Source organism: Lepidothrix coronata, unplaced genomic scaffold, assembly GCF_001604755.1.
Source record: "Lepidothrix coronata isolate B3197 unplaced genomic scaffold, Lepidothrix_coronata-1.0 Scaffold44, whole genome shotgun sequence".
Lineage (NCBI taxonomy): Eukaryota > Metazoa > Chordata > Aves > Passeriformes > Pipridae > Lepidothrix > Lepidothrix coronata.
In genome coordinates this window covers 4,153,192-4,171,811 of record NW_016690224.1, presented here as the reverse complement: position 1 = coordinate 4,171,811, position 18,620 = coordinate 4,153,192, and the positions used below count along the sequence as shown (strand labels likewise).

The window sequence follows — 18,620 nt, the reverse complement described above, 5'->3', positions numbered from 1 at the left end:
CCAGATCAAGAGTAGCACTAAACTTAAGGCTTTTCAGTTAAATCATTACCTGAGTGTTGATACTTGAGATGATCCTGTATAGGAGGAAAACTTAAGAGGAACATCAGACACTCAACTGCTGCAAAAGAGAAGCCTACAAAGCTTGCATTGGCTCCCTGGACTCTGTAGGTATGGTGACAGCCTTGTGTTTGTCTTCTCTGGAGTACAGATTTCCATGTGATGTTAATAAACATTCATAGCCAACTCTGCATAGTGTCTTATCATCAAATAGTCACATTTGGCAAGTTGCATTTCGGAGAAAACCAGTTGTGTTGTAATGACACAAGCAAGAACAGGTCAGGTACATGCAGTGGGATTGATAATCCTGTTTCAAGCTGCTTTGTGTGCATTTGGCTTCCTGGCAAAAGCTGGCAGTGCTGGCCCGTTGCTGTGGCTGCTTCTCATGGCATCTTTTGTTTTATGTGGCAAACCCAAGTGTCCCTGCTCTTCCAGCTGTGATCTGCTTCCTGCACACTGGATCACAGCGTGGGTGCCCTGCAAAGTGCAGAGGAAGGCAGGTGCTGCACACCCCTCCCAAAGCAGGGTGAGCCAGGGCTTGGTTCTGTTCTGGTACCACCCGGGCTTCTCTGACACCCCAGGGAGTGGAGGTGCCTGGGATTGACTGCTCTGAACACTCACCTTCTCCACTGGCTGGCACAGCCCTCCTCTCGCTGCAGCTGCGATGGGGGATTTGTACCAGGAGTGCCCAGCACAGCAGCCACCGAAAGCTCCAGCAACAGCCAAGTGTGCTCAGCCGAAAGTCAAAGGTAATCAGTAACTACACCTGGGTGTATTTCTGGCTTACCTGCATCCAAGCTCTCACCAGTGCAAATCTGAACTAGTTTAGTTAGGTCAGTCCTACAACAGGCAGTATAAGCCTTAATTTTTCTGTGCCAGCTGGCTGGGATGAGTGGGGTTCATCAGTTTGTCACTCATTTAAAAGGTTTTATTTCTAAACCAGTGTGATGACAAACACCTCTCTAGGGCATACCCAGAGTTGTGTCTGTTGGAGCTTACACCAGTAGGAAATACAGCTAAATACACTCAGATAAAATGCAGCCACAGCAGAACACAGTTCCTTGTAGTTTTTTTACATGATTTTTCATAGTGTAGATTGTGCACATACAAAAGCTCTTCAGGTCCACACTCACCAACAGGGACAGCTCACCTTGGAGCAACTGTAGCAGTTTCTATCCCCTTCATTGTTCCCTCTGCCTTTTTTTTTAGAGGGCAGGTCAGCTGCTCCCATAGCAGCTGTTGGACCACCAGTCACAGCTCAGCGGGGCAAGGTAAAGCAGTTCCAATTTCAGGAAACCTCCATACCCCGAGCTGTGAACTGGCAGTTGCTGCACAAACAGCTGAGCCCCCCTGCAGCAGGACTGCGTGTCCAAGCGGGACAGGCAGGCACAGGGAAAGAAAACATCACAGCTGTCCCAGAGTGAGCCTCCTGCTCCGAAATCCAAGCCCTACAAGCTTGCCTAGAGCCAGAGTTGCACCAATTACTGTGACTCATTAACACAGACTGGTGTGTGCCTACCTTGGGTCAGGTTATCCACACGCTGCTCCAGCTGCCCACCGTGGGAGCAGCCTGGGAATCCAGCACCCACCACTGTGACTCGGACCCATCCCTGCTGCTCCAGACTGGCATGACCCTTGGGAGCTAAAGCTGAGCTACTGCCCCTGCTCAGTGCACCCCTTGTGTGCCAGGTGCAGCCTCACCTGTGGAAAACACCATCCACGCTGCTTCCAAGGTAGGCATAGGGAGCGAGGGATAGGGAATTAACACAGTGCTCCCCTCAGATAACCTTCCCAGCACCTGCTTACTTCATTCCAGGCATTTTGTAACCAGAACCCTCCCTGCACGAGTTATTAGTCTAACCCGCCGCTGGCGCACCAGACAATTGGGATCAGAACTAAATCTGGGGTATCCGCAGGGAACTGGCTCCTGCTTTGTGCGTCCTGGCTGGTCCAACAAGGGCAGCTGAAAGTCAGTGCTGAAAAATCCGTCACTTGCTTTTGGTCTAGAAATGTATCACTAAAGCACAAGGGACAGTGTGGATCCCAGGGACTGTTAACCCCCCTGTGCTGCACTGTGATCCCAGTCTGCACTATCCACTGAATCCTCTCCAGACCCTGGAGCAAGAGCAGCTCTCACTGGGCTCTCAGATGGCGGCAGGGGCAGAAGGGCAGCACTGGACATGCTGCTTTGCCTTCCTCCAGCTTGCCCTGCACCTGAGACCCAACTGATGTGGGGGGAGAGGCGAGTGAGGAGTGGATGCTGTTCTGAACAGACAGAAGGGACTGACAGAAGTGAACAACAGGAGTCGGTTTGAAACTCTTGGCACTCAACTTGTTTTCAGCCCACCACCATTCAGCAGCCAAGCTGGAGACCTCCAGGGATGCTCCTGACAGAAGTGACAAACCCAGCCACTGTTGCTACCCTTAACTTGTCATAAAAAATATAAAAAATCAAACTTGCCCATTTTTCATTACTGTGAAGTAATGGCACCCTGTATTTCTAGACTGTAATCCCACAGTTTTTTAGTGCATTCTGTTACTTCACTAATTTGATCTGGACTATGAGGTAGTTCAGGGGCTCTCACGGGGACTTCTATATTCTGAATCCATTTCTGTAATCTTACACTTTCTCTTTTTTTCCCTCATCTTGTGACCAGTGATACCATTAATCCACTGACCTTGAAGAGAAGCAGCTTTTCTCTTTCCAGGTATCGCAGCTGGTGACTTGGCTCCAAGTCTGTCGTGATGATGGATACGCAGCACTGGGCTGGATTCCTGCTGAGCATCAGCCTCACGCTCTGCAGGCACAAAGGAAATGTAATTCATCAGGCTTGGCCTTCCTTGTGCAAGAAAGAGCCACATCCCGTGAAGATCGAACACCTCCCGCTGTGCCCGACTACTTGGAATAGCTGTGCCTACTCGGCACTTTGGAGAACTAGACCTAAAATTAACAAAGATAATTTCCCTGCAAGAAATAGCACCTTGGCCTGAACGCGGGATACATCAGCAGGAGTCTGAAACAAGAAGGCTAAAATTGGCTCCAGTCTGGGATTCTGCTGAATGGGCTATAACACAGATCTGAGCATGCAGGACACGCAGCAGCACTGGAAATCTCCAGCCAAAATCATCCCAAGCTGCAGGATGTACCCCAGTAGTGATGAAAAGGGCCCCCCCCTGCCAGTACTCAGTAGCAGCTCCTGCCTGTACAAGGCTGGGTGATCCACCTTCACCATCACTAGTGACCATCTGATTGAGGCAGAGGTGGGTGCTGGGATGGAAACAGCTCTCCAGCTGGTGGGACAGAGTGCTGGATTTCTAGCAAGGCTTTGTGCTGTACAGCAATGAAAGCCCCCAGATCTCCACAGTGGTGTCTGTGGGATCAACACTGGCCTAAATTTAAACAGACAAAAATAAAGACACATTGGAGAGCAGCCTAGGAACAGAAAGTGTGCACAGTCCTTGGCAGGGCAGTAAAGATGTGGGACTTCCATGCATCAGGCATGCAGGGCTCACTCCTCCCACACTGCAGTGCCCTGATTTCAGCCACACACTGCAGTCCTGCAGCCCAGTGGCAGCACTGCATTGGAACAGCTATGGAAAATGGAGGGGAGGAGATGATGTACCTGGAGAAGGACAGGCTGATTTAACACCCCTCCCTGCTGCCAAATGCTCTGTGGGCTCTGCAATCATCACCCAAAATAGAGCCACAATCTGTGCCTCCTTCAAGAGACAGTCCCTGCTGGAAACATGTCAGGGCATTGCTGGGGCAGCAATTTACTGCAGGGAGCCACCTCAGGAGCTGCTGACACCGCACCCCACTGTACCTGGCTCCTTTCCCTCTCCCCCACCATTCAAGCTGCCTGTTGATGCTTGCTATAGCCTGGGAACATGACACAGGGCTTGACCCAGTGAGGAATGTAGGCAGGGTTTGGGCAGAAAGGAGGAAAAGTCCTGCATTAACCTCGGGGTCCAAGTCAGAAATCCACCACATGTGGCTGTCACCTAACGTCCAAGACACCTTGGCACAAGGGGTCCCTTCCAGTCCAGCCCCAGCCTGGCAGAGGCTGAGTGGCTCTGAGGCAGCTCCTGTGACAGCCTCTTCTCTCTGGGACTGGATGTATCTTGTGCTTCTCAATGCAAAGACACATCCTCCCCATGGCAAGCAGCTCATCCCAGGTAACCTCCTCCTCCTCCTCCCCTTGTTTTGCTGCCAGGGTCCCTCCCAAAACGTGAGCTGCTTCAGCCCCAACTTGCCCAGCGCTCGGCCTCTGTCAGCACCTGAACGAGTCACACAAAGCCCTCGGTCCAGACATGCCGTGACAGCACCAGAGCTTCCCCCCTTGTGCACTGTAACCACAGAGCAACAACACAGATGGTCTCTTGGCTTTTCCCATATTCTCCACCACCCTTGGGGTGCCCTCGCTGCCGCTTCCAGACCCTCAACACCTTTGCAGCAAACCCCGCGCAGGCTGCCCCAGCTGTCCCCTCGCAGGTCACACGCAGTCACTGGGTGGCACTGTGCCCCTGCCTGTGCAGCCGCCCAGATCCATCCTCCTCCTCCGCTCGGGGCGGGACCGGGGGGGGGTGGACGACGGGGAGGAACCCCTGGCTGGGCCAAGGGGCGAAGGCTCTCCTTGCCAAAATGGACCCACGCGTGGCAGCCACCACTGACAGATGCCCGGGGACCCCGGGAGGTGACCCCAACACACAAACACGGGCTCCTGCTGCCTCCCTGCCAGGGTGTCTCTCCTCACTGCGGTTACATTTTCATTACTGTGGCAAAAGGAGATCAACTGCATCCTTACAATGTGCCCCTCCATAAAACTAATAGGCCAGGCAATTGGGACAGCCCTGTGAAGTACTTTATAGTCTGGACTCAAGTAGTTTGTGCCACAGCTCACAAGCTGTCCCAGCCCCACATCCCAGGAATCACAGCGTTATTTCTCCTCACTGTCCCTTGAGCTGGGAGCAGTGTGAGGATGAGCATGGTGCCCTGATGCCTGGCTTGGCTTGTTTCCCATCACTCAGAGCCCCATTTGGCTCCAGTGGCACAGGGCTGATAGAAGCTTCCATAGGGATCATAATTTCCTCTTTCCAGGGCATCACAACACAGCTCTGCACTGACTCCAGGAGCTTTTACATCACCAGTGGGAGTCAAGGGCCAAGAGGCTGGACCAGGGCAGAGACCAGGGAGGCCCTTTGCCAAAGCTTTGCCATTTGCTTCATTTGCAGTTGAAAGCCAGCCCGGCTCACAGGAGGAGCAGCAGCTCTTCCAACACCAGGATGGCAAAACCCACTCAGCTCTGTGAAAGACCCTTCCCTCCACACTGACACCCTGTGTTTGTTTGGGAAGCTGGGGGGACACATTTGGTGTAACCTGCAGCCCCATTTCGGAGGGTACCTGGCGGGATTTGAGGGACTGTTTTGCCTCCCATGTTGCTGGGGCCCAGCCGACCTCAGTGGTGCACTCCAAGTGTACCTGGAGCAGGGAGCTGAGCCCTGGCTCCAGCAAGGCCAGGTGGACAACCCTGGGGACAACAACAACCAAAAAAAGAGCAGCAGTTGCCACCTTCCCTCTTCCTGCTGCCTAAAAGCAGCCCAAGAAAAGCTTCCTTTAATCACTCCCTCTATATTAGACCCTTCCAGGGGAAATTAGCACAAATGCAACATCAGTGGCACCAAGGGAACGGACCCTGAATGACTTGGAGGGGGGTTAATTAGTTTGTTAAAATCCTTCTCTCTTTAGTTGCCACCTACAGCTCCAAGCCTTGACAAACAGCTGGGAAAAAGGGTCACTGCTGAAAATCAATGCTCTTTAGAGGTAAGAGCTAAAGATCCTCCAAGGACCATCCTGTTGGGAAATAAAGTGGAGGAGACTGTTTCTCCACCATTAGGGTAGAAGACAAGTGTTAGAAAGGAAAGCAAAAGGTTTCTAGGTCTCCATTAAAGTCAGAAGGGAGACAAAGAGCCCATTTCTCCCCCTGTGGTTTACTGTCTTTAATCTCTTTACCTTGGTGTCCCCACCTACCCTGCAGGACAGAGTCACGTTTAGACGTGCTGAAAAGCTTAACTTGTGTTTGCAAAAACGATTCAAGATCCCCAGATACCAACTGCCAGAGACTGCAAAGTGTTACTGCCCATCCCTTTGGATGATGATCCCTTTGGAGCACAAGAGCTGCCGGCAGACGGGCTCTCCACTCCTGACATGCTGGGCAGGTAACAGGAGTGTGCTGGGGAGAAGGAGCGACATCAGAAAGCCCCACAGCCCCTTACAAACAGTTTCCCCCTTTGATTAAATTAACATTAGACTGTATTGACCCCATAGAATTTTGTACAGCTCCCAGTCCTGCCGTAGCTGCCCCGAGCACAGCGGTGCTGTCTGGTGACCTGTCGCAGAGCTGTTGTGTGCCCATGGTGAGATGGGGCCCTGCCAGCACTTCTGACACCTCCAGCACCATTTCAGTGTTGTGGTGCGAGGGCTACAGCTGCAGCCCAGTGATCTCCATGGGCAGCCCTTCGGGACTAAAATTTCCTCAAGTACTTGCTTTAAAGTTGGGACTAACTTCATTTGGCCTTCACATCTGTGCTGCCCCATGGAGGACAGAAGGACAGACAGTTCCAGCTTTAATCCAAGGAAAAGATTTCTTTGCTAGGCACAGGTGTACCCTGCCTTCTATACTGTCCACTGGTGTTTGAAGAGCCACTGCATCATTTGATTCTGCCCAGCTGTCTGAAAAAAAAGCCAACATCCTGTGTACTGCTGGGACCTCTTTGTCAGAGGCTGTGAACTCATCTCCATCCAGCACCAGGATGGATTGAACAAACTGAAGCAGTATTTTATTGCTCAAGCATAAAACATGGGAATAAACAAGCACTGAAGTGCTACTGATCATTAAAACCAGATGGGAGCCCATTTACTGCCTCCAGCAGTGAGGTGCCACGGCTGCTCTGCTGAGGCCCCCTTGAAATAGGAAACCCAACGCACCATCTGGGAGGTGCTGGATGGCAGTGGCTACAGGCAGCCCCTGCAATTCCAGGCTGGAGTTATCTGTACTGTCCTCTCACCACCATCCCAGGAATAACCAAGGAGTGACAGAGCTGTTAGTCCTGGCTCCAGAAATACAGTCACCTCTGTTAAGGTTGTGCCTACATGAAAATGCCCCATTGAGGACAAGCAGCCCATCCAGGGCCAGTCCCATCATCCAGGGAGGTGGGATGGGGAGAATCACAGGCAGGATTGTCCACACACAGAGCAGGGACTTGGCTGCATTTCAATTGTATTTGTTCAAATGCACATCAGAGAACCACCCCTGGTTCTGGTCACTCCTGCACAGTTCACCTCCCAGATGGCAGATTATCCAAAGCAGCCCAAATCTGACCTTACTTCCTTAACCAACCAATGCTATCTGGCATGGGAAGTACCATGGTGCGAAGAAGCCAGAGGCTATTTCCTCCCCTTCCTAATCAACACACCTACCACAGACAAAGGCACAAGGAGAGCATTCCCAGTCTGAAGTCTTGGAAACTGGCCTCCAGGAACAGCTCCATCCTGAGCACTCCCAGCTGCAAGCAGGGCTCAACCCCCTCCCTAGACTGAAGCTTTGCACCCTTGTCTCCAAGTCCCATCTCCCCATGTCAGGGAACCCTCTCAGCAGCTGCAACCAGAGCCCGGTATGGGGCCAGGGATGGATTCCTGGGCGGCCCCTGCGAGCCGAGCGGAGATGCAAATGGAGCAGGAGACTGCTGGAGAAGCAGAGACAGACAGATGCTTTTACACTTCAAAGGGAACAGGGCCCTCCGAGCCTTTCAGGAATACGCACAAATCGATAGACTCCTTTCAAACACCGAACACATTTGCTCAAGTGTGAGGCAATTAATCCCTGAGGATGGAGGCAGGACAGGGCCATTAACAGCCATACGGGCAGGATGAGAAACATGCAGCATGACTCCAGTGGCTCCACGAGGACCGCCAGCCCAGCCTGCTGAGCAGAAAACTGCGCGGTTCTGGCCTCACTTTCTCATCCATGGTTTTCAAAATGCCCTTGTGCCCCCAGGGGCTCTACAGGGAGTGCATTAGTGTCTTTCAGCCCATGTCAGTGCAATGCTCAGCACATCCCTTTGGCAAACAGAGCGGTTTTGATCACATCCCCTCCACTGCTCCATGGTTCACTGCTTTTATCCCGGGAGAACAATAATGAGGGGTACTCCCAGGGATGCATGAGGGCTGACTTAAACTTACCACAGCAATTCCCATTTCCCCCTTCAGCCGACTGTTGCTGGGCGGTGCCTGAGCTGCTCCGGAGAGCTCTGTCTCCACAGAGTCCTTCCTAGATGGAAAAGCAGCACCCAAACCAGATTGTGGGCGAGCAGAGCACTGGCTGCTCAGCACGAACAGAGCCAGCATGGGGACAGACCCCGCTGCGTGACAGGAATCAGGCCTGACTCATCCCTGTCTACTCTGCACCAGCACTTCCACGCAGATCTACCCTTAATGCACCAACTCCCAGCAAGGACGTTACAGAGATCCCAGGTGCTGGTGCTTTGTGACCCCACAGATGGGAGCTGGAGTGCCAGAGCCAGCACGCAGGAAGTCTCTCCTGCGAACAGCTGCTGTTTTACATGTACAGTCTTATTTGTACAAAGAGAGGCAGAGATACCAAAAGTGAGCAGTGCTTTATGCCTGGCTGTGTGACTGATGGAGTGCCTGTCCTGTATTGCCGGCTGCCCACTCCCACTCTCCTTTATGGGGGCACATAATTTACCCTCTTCAGTAAAAATAGAAGAGGAAGAAATAAAAATCTCAGCATGTCCCCAAAGAACAGTAAGAGATGGAAATTAAATCCATCCATTACACTCACCAAGCAGGGTGCTGTCTGGGCAGGAACACTGTAGTTGTACACCTGCACGTTCAAAGAAAAAAAATGGAGCATTAGAGAAGTGTCAGAGGCAATCCAGCACCTCACAGCAAACTACTTCAGGCCATAAAACAAACTCACACGACTTGGAAAAACAAAAAAGGAATAACACTAAACTAAGCTGGGCAGCAGCACTGCTCAGCACAGCTGCAGCACCTCTTCTCACCCCTGCGCTGAAGGATTGCTTCATCCCTGGTTAAAATTTCGTCTGACACCGCTGCTCAGGCCCAGGTCTCAAGAATGCTTCAGTGTTTGCTCTGGGAAGTGCTGCGGGGGAGAAACACCTTCCCGACTTCCTTCGCTGTGTCCTGTGAGCTGCGTTACCTCTCCCGGGGTTCCTCCTGCTCAGATTTGCTGTAATGATCAGAAGCCACATTTAAACCTCACTACAGCTCTGCAAGGCACGACAGCGAAAGCAGCTCACCTGGGGCGGCCGGGAGCCAGGCCAGCGGCTGCTTCACATGGCCCAGGGAGGGAACAGCCGAGCCCTGGAGACAGGCAGGGACAGGCTCCCCTACAGCCACGGCAAAACCGCAGCGAGGCCGCGCCTCTGAGCACGGCTGGAGCCCAGCCAGCAGCGTCCAGGGCAGCTGAGGGGACAGGGCACACCAGCCCTCCCCATGCTCCCGGGAAAACCCTTTGTCCTCCCTTCCCCAGCTGGCCCTGCACAGTTTTACCCCTCCCTCTTGGCCGTTCACTGAGTAACTGCGGGCGGGTGAGCAGGTAAGTGGAGACACCTGCACGGCACATTTGGCCGCTGATGAGCGCAGGAGGGGCGGGCACCACCGGCAGCTCCGGGCAGGGGGGATGTGGCTGTGCCGGCCCGGCCCCGCACGGCTGCTGTTTGCTGCTGCCAGCCAAATGCTGCATCCCCCCTTCGACGAGGCTCCCCATGGATCCCGACCTGGGGCTCGGGAATTAAGTGGCTTTTAAGCTCTGCAATAAAAACCCATTTGATGTGAAGAATGTTGTTATTCCTGGAAGGGGGTTTGTGCCTCTTGCTTGGATTTGCTTAAAGTGATCCAGTACACGCCCTGACCAAGGAAACACACAGGAGCCCTGTGGGGAGGCTCACGGAGCACCAAATGACAGACACCCCACACCGAAGCAAGTGAGGAGTCCGGCTCAGCCTGGCTGTCCAGCACAAGGCAATTCAAGAGCCCCAGCCCATCTCGGCAGGGAAACGGTGCTCTGTGAGATCTCCTCATACCTCTTCGTGGGCAAGGAGCCTCCCTGGGCCCCCACTGAGCCCCACAGGGACAGGCAGACCTGCACCACACGTGGGAGGACACCCACCGGGTGCCATGGAAGGTGCCAGAGAGCAGCACTGCCCCAGGCTTGGCCGGGCCAGGAGGCTCATCTGAGGGCACCAGACAGTTTGGTTTGCATGGGCTGAGCACATCTCTGTCCCCGAAGCACCTGGAAACGAGATAAGCTCTTAGTGAAACCAACTGGTAGCTGCTTCTGCAGAGCCAGAGAGGGTACAAGCAGAGGCCACATCCTGGGCCAGCTGAGAGGGGACCCTGCACCCCTGGGAAGACTCTCCATATCTCTAGAGAGGTGTGGGGCACTTTGCTGAGCTGCAGGGGAAACAGGTACCTCTCCCAAGTCTGCACCTGCCTGTGGAAGAACTGCAGTGTTGGCAAGAAAGCATTTTTCTGCCATTCCCATCTGCATCGAAGCAGTGTCAGGCAAGGCTTAAGGCTGCAAAAACCAGTAGGAGAAACCAAAATAAATTAAGATCTTTATTTCCCATAGGAAATTTACCTAGATCCCATTTATAGTCCATTTGCCCTCATCCTTATGTAATTCCTCTGTGGGAGAGGAGCAGAAAATACAGAGAAAATAAACAATTTGCTGCAAAGAATTGGTGCAAGAGCCTGAGTCACATCTAGCAGTGCGAGCAGATAACCTGAGGCTCACTGAACACGCTGCAGAGAACAACGAACCCTGAGATCAACAGCATGTGTCATGCATGTACAAACTGGCCCCAGGTAACATGACTAAAGCAGAGCCACTGGTGTGCTTGAGAAAGATGCACAAACCCGCACTTCTGAGTTTATTTTATTACTCTTAATGGCCTGCCTTCCACATGTCTCATTTCCCTTTATTGAAGCTGTCAGAGGCATTACATTATGTCACATGCGTGCAAAACCAGCATTTCAGTCGAGCTCACACAGACTTTTAAATGCCACAGCTGAAGAGAACAAGACAGTGGGAACTGCAGAGGGAGGAGGTGGGAGCAGAGTCCAGAGCACACACCTGCACATGGGGCTCAAGGCACCCACTCGACTCCCCAGCCATTCTGCTCATCGCATTTCCAAGATGTGACAAACACTGCTGGCAAAATCAGCTACTAATGGTCAGAGACAGACTATTTCTCTCATCCACAGAGGTCAGCCTTTTACAGCTGACCTGCCTTCACGCAGCTGGCATTTGGACAGCGGGAAATCACAATATTCTAGGTTAAAAACAACCTCCTCCACAGTTTCTTCTCCAACCAGATTTCTGTTTAGTGAGTCGCTCACATCCACTTGTGTGTCATGCACAGCAAGTACAAATCACTACTGGCCAGGGTGCCATCAGAGGGGAGGCTCACAGGGCATTATGTTCATGTACTGTGGTGAAGTCTGACCTTTATTTCAATGCTGCACATCCTCAAAGCCTGGGAAGCCCAGGGGAAGTACTTGACTGCTCTGCATGTATCATAACACAGTTTGTGGTACAAACACAGTTAACAATATACAATTTAAATAAGTAGTCATTTTAACTGAGTCCAAAAAATTTATAGGGCTACTTTTCAAAGTAATTTTAACAATAACAAACATCCCTATGCTATGCAGATGCACAGTGCTGACCTGGTATCCCAACAGATCAGCACACAGCCTTTCCCAGTGTACCTGCACACCAATCCTGATGCACTGGGCACAAACCTGTCCAGGTCTGCTCATAGACAACATCTTGCTACACACACAGAGAAAACAATCTGGCACACAGGCTAAATGATACACCTCTCTGCCTACTGATGGCTACAGGCCACAGAGCAGCTATTAGTGTGACAAGAAAACATTCCCTAAATAACACCTAGAAACATGTCTACCCTCCCTGAGAAGCAAAGAGCCTGTCTCACTGAAGACCCCATTGCCAGGGCCATTTGCCACTTAGGCAAACAGGGAGGCTTCCCCCTTCTAACAGGAAGATGAAAGGAAACCCTCGCATGGCACATGCTGGCTCCTGCCCAGGCTGGGATCAGAGAGGAGGGAGGTGGAACCACTTTGGTAACTAAACATGGAAGCTGATCCCTCTTAACTCCCAAATAGTGGTGGGATGACTTCACACACTCAGAGTGTAACACAGGAACCACAATTATAAATTATATTCTCCAGGGGTGGCAGGGTGTGGGAGAAGGAAGAAGTTCACAGCAGAAGATTTCCTTTCACTCTTAAGAAAGATGCTGGAGTTAAACAACAGCACTGCTGTTCATGGCCCTGCTTCTGACAACCTTGGAAACTCCCAGAGCAGCTCTGTGCATTCCAGGAACAACCTCCCTCCACCTTTGCAGAAAGAAGAGCATTTTACTGACCTTGAATCTAGGGCTGACAGAGGAGGGATGGGCACAGGGACATGCAGACACAACACACAGCCTTCCTGCTGCTTCTCCTGCATGGAACAAACTCTTCCCTGCCTCCATGACCCACTGCTATGCTCCAGACACTCCTTGCTGTGCATTTTACTCTCTTCTGCTGCTGGAAGAAAGGCAAGACTAGCTTTAGTTTGACTATACTAACTGAGGAACCTGCTCAAAGGTCAGCAGGATTGCTTGTTTCAGTTGTCTTTGCAATATTGTCTGCAGCTTTTGTGCCACCTGGATGGCTTACTGAAACTCCTTAGCCCCTATCTCCTTGCCCCAAGTCCTGGGAGGAAGGGATTTTGGAAACTGCCAAATACGAGGTACAAACAGCCTGTGACTGCAAGTTCAGCAGCTCTTTAACTACTGCCCTTGGAGATCCTGTGGTTTCCTACTCCTGCTGGGAAAAAAGACACTGCAGGACATTTATTCTGCCTGATCCACAGTGACACAGCTGGGGCAGCCACCAGTTTAGCCACTGTTTGTGAAACATGGTGAAGGCTGTTGTGCAAGGAGACAAGGAAGTGAAGGTGTCCCATTCTACCACTTGCAGCAATACCTCTGCCTAGTGCAGGCGAGGCTCCAGAAGTCCAACACCCCAGAGCAAATCTGATCTCATTTACAGTTTTCCCTCAGTTTTTTCACTGGGAAGGGTCCTCCCCGTTCACCAGCAGGCGTAGGGGAACAGAGGGTACTGGCTCCACTCCGCCATGGTCCCGTGGGCATGTCCCGGAGCGCCCTGTGTGTTGTACTCCGTGGAGAAGGCTGAGTAGCTCATTGCCCTGTACTGGCTGTGGGGAGGCACCACCCACTGCCCCAGGCCCTGCTCGGTGCCATAGGGACTGTACACGGGCGCTCGGGCCCCGGGTTTCCCCACAGAGTCTAGAGCCATGTTCACCACTCCCGTGTAGTCCTGGGGAGGAGGCAGAGGCGGGGGGAGCGGAGGCAGGTTGGTGAAGCCCTCTGGGAGCTGTTTGGAGTCATGCTCTGGCACCGTGGCGAGATCCAAGGCGTGGCACCTTGCCCGGAAATCGTTCAAGGCCGTGGCATCGCGGGCGGGAAGGTGCTGGCTGTCCCCGGCTTCGTGGAACCTGAGCCGCGGGGCAGAGAGAACAGCGAGTCAAACCTACCGCAGCAGAAAACCACAGAAAACCCACACAGAGCCCCTGGGGAAGGGCAGGGCAAGCTCTCAGCATGCCCTCCCTCCCTTGCCTGCTCCTTATCATACTGTTAAGTGTGGATTTTTGTACAGGCCTCACTTTCACTCCCAAAGAAAAACAAAATGCCAGAGAAGGTAAGTCCAGACTACCTTAGTTCTGGCTCAGGTCTGGGCTCACTCACGCCCAATTTTGCTGTAAGAAGGGAAAAATCACTGGAGTCCTGCCACTCCACCAACAATCTTCCTCCAAAGGACAGGCAAGCTCTGCAGTACACAAAGCTGGCTGGGAGAGCATTTTGGGACAGGGAAATTAAGAGCATTACTAAGACATGAATATGCCCAGAATCAGTGGGTTTGAAGCAGCACAGAAACGTTATCCATGGAGCTACATCTGTGCTAATCTAACATCTCTCAGCCACATATACTGTCCAACAGAAAGGCATCCTTCCCTACTCCCAGGTGGCTGTTTTTCTTAGGAAATACCCAGGAGAAGAAGAGGAATCCCGTCAGCTAAAGGGTGGCTTTGGACCAGAAGGTAGGACTCACCGATATGTCTGGTAGGATGGTGTTGGCACTTGCTGCTCCCTGGCCAGACCCTCCCTCTGCTCCGCAGGCACCGGCGATGGCGCAGGGAAGGCCTGGCTGCCATTCTGCTCCGAGCCCCAGAAGGGATATCCACTGCTGACCACCACGGGGTTACTCTCTTCCTTCACATCTACATTCTCATCCTTCTCAAAATCTGACTCACAGCAGGGAAAAGAAAGAGTGGAAAAGAATGAGAAGAGGGAAGAGAGAGACAAAGTTCACAATGGTCTATTGGCAGTTGTGTTAATCACGGGATGGTGGAAGGAAATGCACTAACACCTCTCCTGCAGACCTTCTGTCCTAAGGGAATAGCCCTTTCCAGCTCAGATACTGGTGGGTCAGTCCTACCCTGTCCTCTGTTCTTAGCTGTGCTGCTGCAAGCAGCACCGTGAGCTGGAGCAAGGAATGATCAAGCTTAAAGAACTTTTTGAATAGCATTCTCTGGGTTTGTTGTGACCAATATTACCACGTTCCTCGGCATCATGCTCCTTTTCCTCAGGCAGCTTCCTCTTCTGGCTCTTGGCTGGACTGGGCTTCTGGCATTTGGCTCGTCCTTCCCTGGAAAGAAACAAGACATGGGGGTAAGCTTGGATGTAAGCTTTTTGCCTAGAAAAACAGGTGGGGATGCTGGACAAGCTCTGGAAGACAAAAAGATGGGATGAATCTCTAACATCCTGTGCCATACACCTCTCCTACCAGCCCCTCAGAGGCCAAATTCCAGGGTTAGCCATGTGCCTGCCATTGCTGTGTGCTTCCAGGGAAAGCCCTTGCCTGTGATACCAGGAATAAATCAGGAAAAGGGCTCCTGCTTCATGTCTGTACAAAAGGCACGATCAGCTTGGAAACTCAGCACCAGAGATTTCGGCACTGACTTTGTAAGTGTAGCCTGATGTTGGATACACACTATGCACGCAGGTATGTGTGTAGCAGGGTGGGTCTGTCGCTTGAAAGCAGCTCTTTCCTAAATGGAAAATGAGTTTAAGCTTAGTCAGAAATGATGCCACTAGGAGAAAGAAAATCCATGACATTTCTAAAGTTTAAGTAAAATAGAGTCAGTTTTGGCCCTTTTTCATCAGGAAATGAGATTTTTTTCAGGCATAAAATAACACAAAACAAATTCTCAGATGTTTTTGTAACATTTTCTGCTTGGAAAAAAACCATTTTTTCCTTCTCTATTTCCAGTCTATGGTTGCAACTTAAGCTTTTTTTCATCTCATCCACTGGCTGCCTTAAGACCAGGCAGATCATCTCACTGGTATTGGTATCCATCTTGCAGACAAAATCTCCTGTTGGAAGAGATGCTTTTCCACCCACAGGAAAAGGAGACAAGGGAGCCTCCAAATATCAGAATCAACCTGATCTCCAAGAGTCCAAAGGATCTGCTGTGGACTCCTGTTATCACTCCTATTCACATGTCAGACTCCAGTCTAGCTCCAGCTTGGAAGGGAATGTAGGTCTCAAATTTCTCACACCTCCTACATTTCTGTAGGAATTATCACCTCCCACTTCCCAAGTCTCTTGGGAGGAGGCTGCACAGGGGGACATCATTCCCAGATACAGGCAAATGCAGTGTGCACAATGCAGCAGGGCTGGCTCAAAGAGTTTTGCTCAAAGGCCTTGGGTAAGATTCACAAGTGAACTCCAGTTATAAATAAATTAAGATGAAAAAGCAGTTTACCTTCGAGTGTTCTTCCCATGTTCACGGAAACCTTTAGCAAATGGATTGTTGTCAATCTTGAGCTTTGTAATCTTAAAATAAAAGCAATAAAATTCAGTATCATGGTGACTGGTTGGGTTCTTCACTGTTTCAAGACCTACACCCCAGTATTTATTCTGACAGCTTTTCTAAGATACTTTGCCACAGTATCTGAGCTCTCCCAGCAGGCCTCTTTATTGATCAGGAACTGACACACACAGAGAAGTGACTTTGCCAGGGTCAGCAGGGATTTGGGTGGGATTCATCTGACTAGAGAAACATACAGGGTCAGTATCTATATCTGGACTTTTGCCCATACTTTTTACTGCTTTTGGAGCTCTGTGTGTCACTGACAGTGCACTCAATGCCATTAAGGTGCATGACTCATCACAGAGAGGATGCTTTCCACAGGACCCATAATGTGCCTGTTTCTTCCCACTGTCCAGCACAGGCGCCCAGGTGAGCAGACTGGAAGGAGACACTTCCTCTACAAGAGCTTTGAAGACATTATTTAGCACCATGTTCAAAAGCAGTGCTTGCACACTGTACCTGCTCGTTCTGGTAGGCAGTGACAGAAGTGAAGACAGTCTCAGGGAAGCTGAAGACCTGGAAGATGCTCCAGCGGACACTGAAGAGGTCGTCTGCCTGCACGATGTGGAAGCGCGGCTTGTAACGGTGCATGGAGTGCAGGATGATCTGGCACAGGGACAGACAAAGGACAAGGTTTCTATGGGCAAACACTGCCAACACACAGAATAAAGCCCTCCCTAGGAGGGCACAAGGGCTGGGCTGAGGGAGGAAGAAAGGGCACTTGGATATGTTTTCATTTTCACGTGATCTAATTTCTCACAAATCTCGCTTATTTCCCACAACGCCCATCTGAGATGAATTCCAAAAGAGCACAGCATGACCTACATGTCCATGTTGATCCAGAGTGTTGTTGGTGAGCTTCAGTTTTTGGAAGGAGACAGGTTCTTTCATCCAGTGGCTGCCAGGAGCTGGGGAATCTGGGTGAACGTACGTGCGACAAGGGAGCTGGGGCTCTGCTTTCCCAGCAACTTCCCACTGATCTTTATTCCACTGTGAAGGGAAAGACAGAAATCAGGATCTTAAAAAAAACCTGCTTTCAGTACAGGAAAGTCCAGCAACTTTGCTTCACTGTCAATTCGGTGCCTGCCTTCAGAGCACAAGCAGCAGATTCTCTCTTATGAGCCATGATTGTGTTACCAAATCAGCTCCAAGTTTAGGCCTCATTTTTCCTCCCTTTCTCCCAACGGCTGTCAGAGAACTCTGGTGTTAATCATGACTAAAACTGTACTGCTTACAATGAAATTTGTAACCCCTCCAGCTGCTCCCTAAGCAAAACTGACAAATAACTCCAGAGAGGCATAAAATCCACCAATTACTTCTGAACTTTGTCCAAAGAGAATTTATTTATCACCATGGCCAGTGAAGCATAAAGATTAATCTATTTCAAACAAAGATGAAAGGATGGCATAAATTCTGTTATTTCAAGTACTTACCTTGTACCTGAAGTTGTCCATTGGAACAAAATCTACCAGCATGAGGTACTTGGCATATGGGATTAAGCCAGAGACTTTGATTTTGCATTGTGGAAACATTCGTCTGAAGGAGAAATGAAAAATAAGAGTACAAAAAGATTTCTCTATAAAGTGAATATTAATGATCAAGCAGCATGCCATGTTTACCAACTACTGGCAAAGTCCTTGCAGCAGTATTTCTCCATCCAGCTATTGACCACATGTCCATCTTAGTGATGGACTGCCTGGTCCTGTGGGTTTAGGTGGGATAGGCACTAACAGGGCAGCACTCACTGACAGCCTGACACTTACTGCCTCTGTTCTTCCAATTCCTGTAACACAACAGTGGGAAACTTAAAAGGAACTATTTGGAGTCTGTACGTAGTTCCTCGCCTGCTGCAGCTCTCACAGACTTGGAGGATGGATTAGAGCATTTCTGAGCGTGGGTAGAAAACGTGCTCTCATCTAAGAGCACATCCGGCTTTTCTGTTCCCGTGCTCCCTGCCACTACTTTTAACTTCTGACTCTGCAGAAAAGCTTTGACACCTACCTCCCTACCCAAAGGGATTATTTCAGCTCACAGCAGCTTTGACATAATACATTACAATTTCACAATTCCATATTCTTTCCCTGCAAGCTCCACAATACATGACTCATTTATACATTAGAGTACTCTGCCTGCACAGATCGTTATGAGTCTACACCATGTTCTTGTCTGCAAAAGACTCAAGCCCAGGCATTTACTGCTCAACTGCTGCTGCCTGTGACCCAGGCAAAGGAAGCCCAGGGCACTTTCCAGAGCAGCCTCGAGGTGACAGGAAGAACACCAGTGTTAAGTGTGAGATAAGGGTACAGAGGTTTTCTCAGCACATCAGCCCCACAAGTGACCTTTTGCACTTCACAGCTTGGACTTCTACGACATCCTGAAAGTGCAATTCTCCTGCCAGGATCAGGGAGATGTGCCTAATTGGCAATGAAACTAGTTTAAGGACCACCATCCAAAAAAATGAGCATGTGGAGATTTTTATAACAGCTCAAA

General features: G+C 50.8%; 1 protein-coding gene across 3 annotated transcripts in view; it reads right to left on the bottom strand.

Annotated features, from left to right (window-relative positions):
- Window positions 1–366: 366 nt before the first annotated feature.
- The window catches only part of LOC108496922 (T-box-containing protein TBX6L), a 22,829-nt gene continuing 4,575 nt past the window's right edge, over window positions 367–18,620 (bottom strand). Inside the window, exons 3-14 of one of the 3 annotated variants that reach the window (XR_001874643.1) lie at window positions 17,564–17,666; window positions 16,956–17,120; window positions 16,590–16,736; window positions 16,023–16,093; window positions 14,811–14,902; window positions 14,306–14,498; window positions 12,556–13,691; window positions 9,139–9,326; window positions 8,916–8,957; window positions 8,297–8,384; window positions 679–2,855; window positions 367–534 (exon numbers count right to left, since the gene is read on the bottom strand). Coding sequence is in view for 1 of the 3 variants with exons in the window: in XM_017814105.1 (XP_017669594.1) it covers window positions 13,265–13,691; window positions 14,306–14,498; window positions 14,811–14,902; window positions 16,023–16,093; window positions 16,590–16,736; window positions 16,956–17,120; window positions 17,564–17,666 (1,198 nt within the window). In the remaining 2 variants the exon portion in view is untranslated. Of the gene's footprint in view, window positions 535–678; window positions 2,856–8,296; window positions 8,385–8,915; window positions 8,958–9,138; window positions 9,327–10,704; window positions 13,692–14,305; window positions 14,499–14,810; window positions 14,903–16,022; window positions 16,094–16,589; window positions 16,737–16,955; window positions 17,121–17,563; window positions 17,667–18,620 lie in introns of those variants that run through there. The other 2 variants (XR_001874642.1, XM_017814105.1) reach the window with 2 other exon arrangements.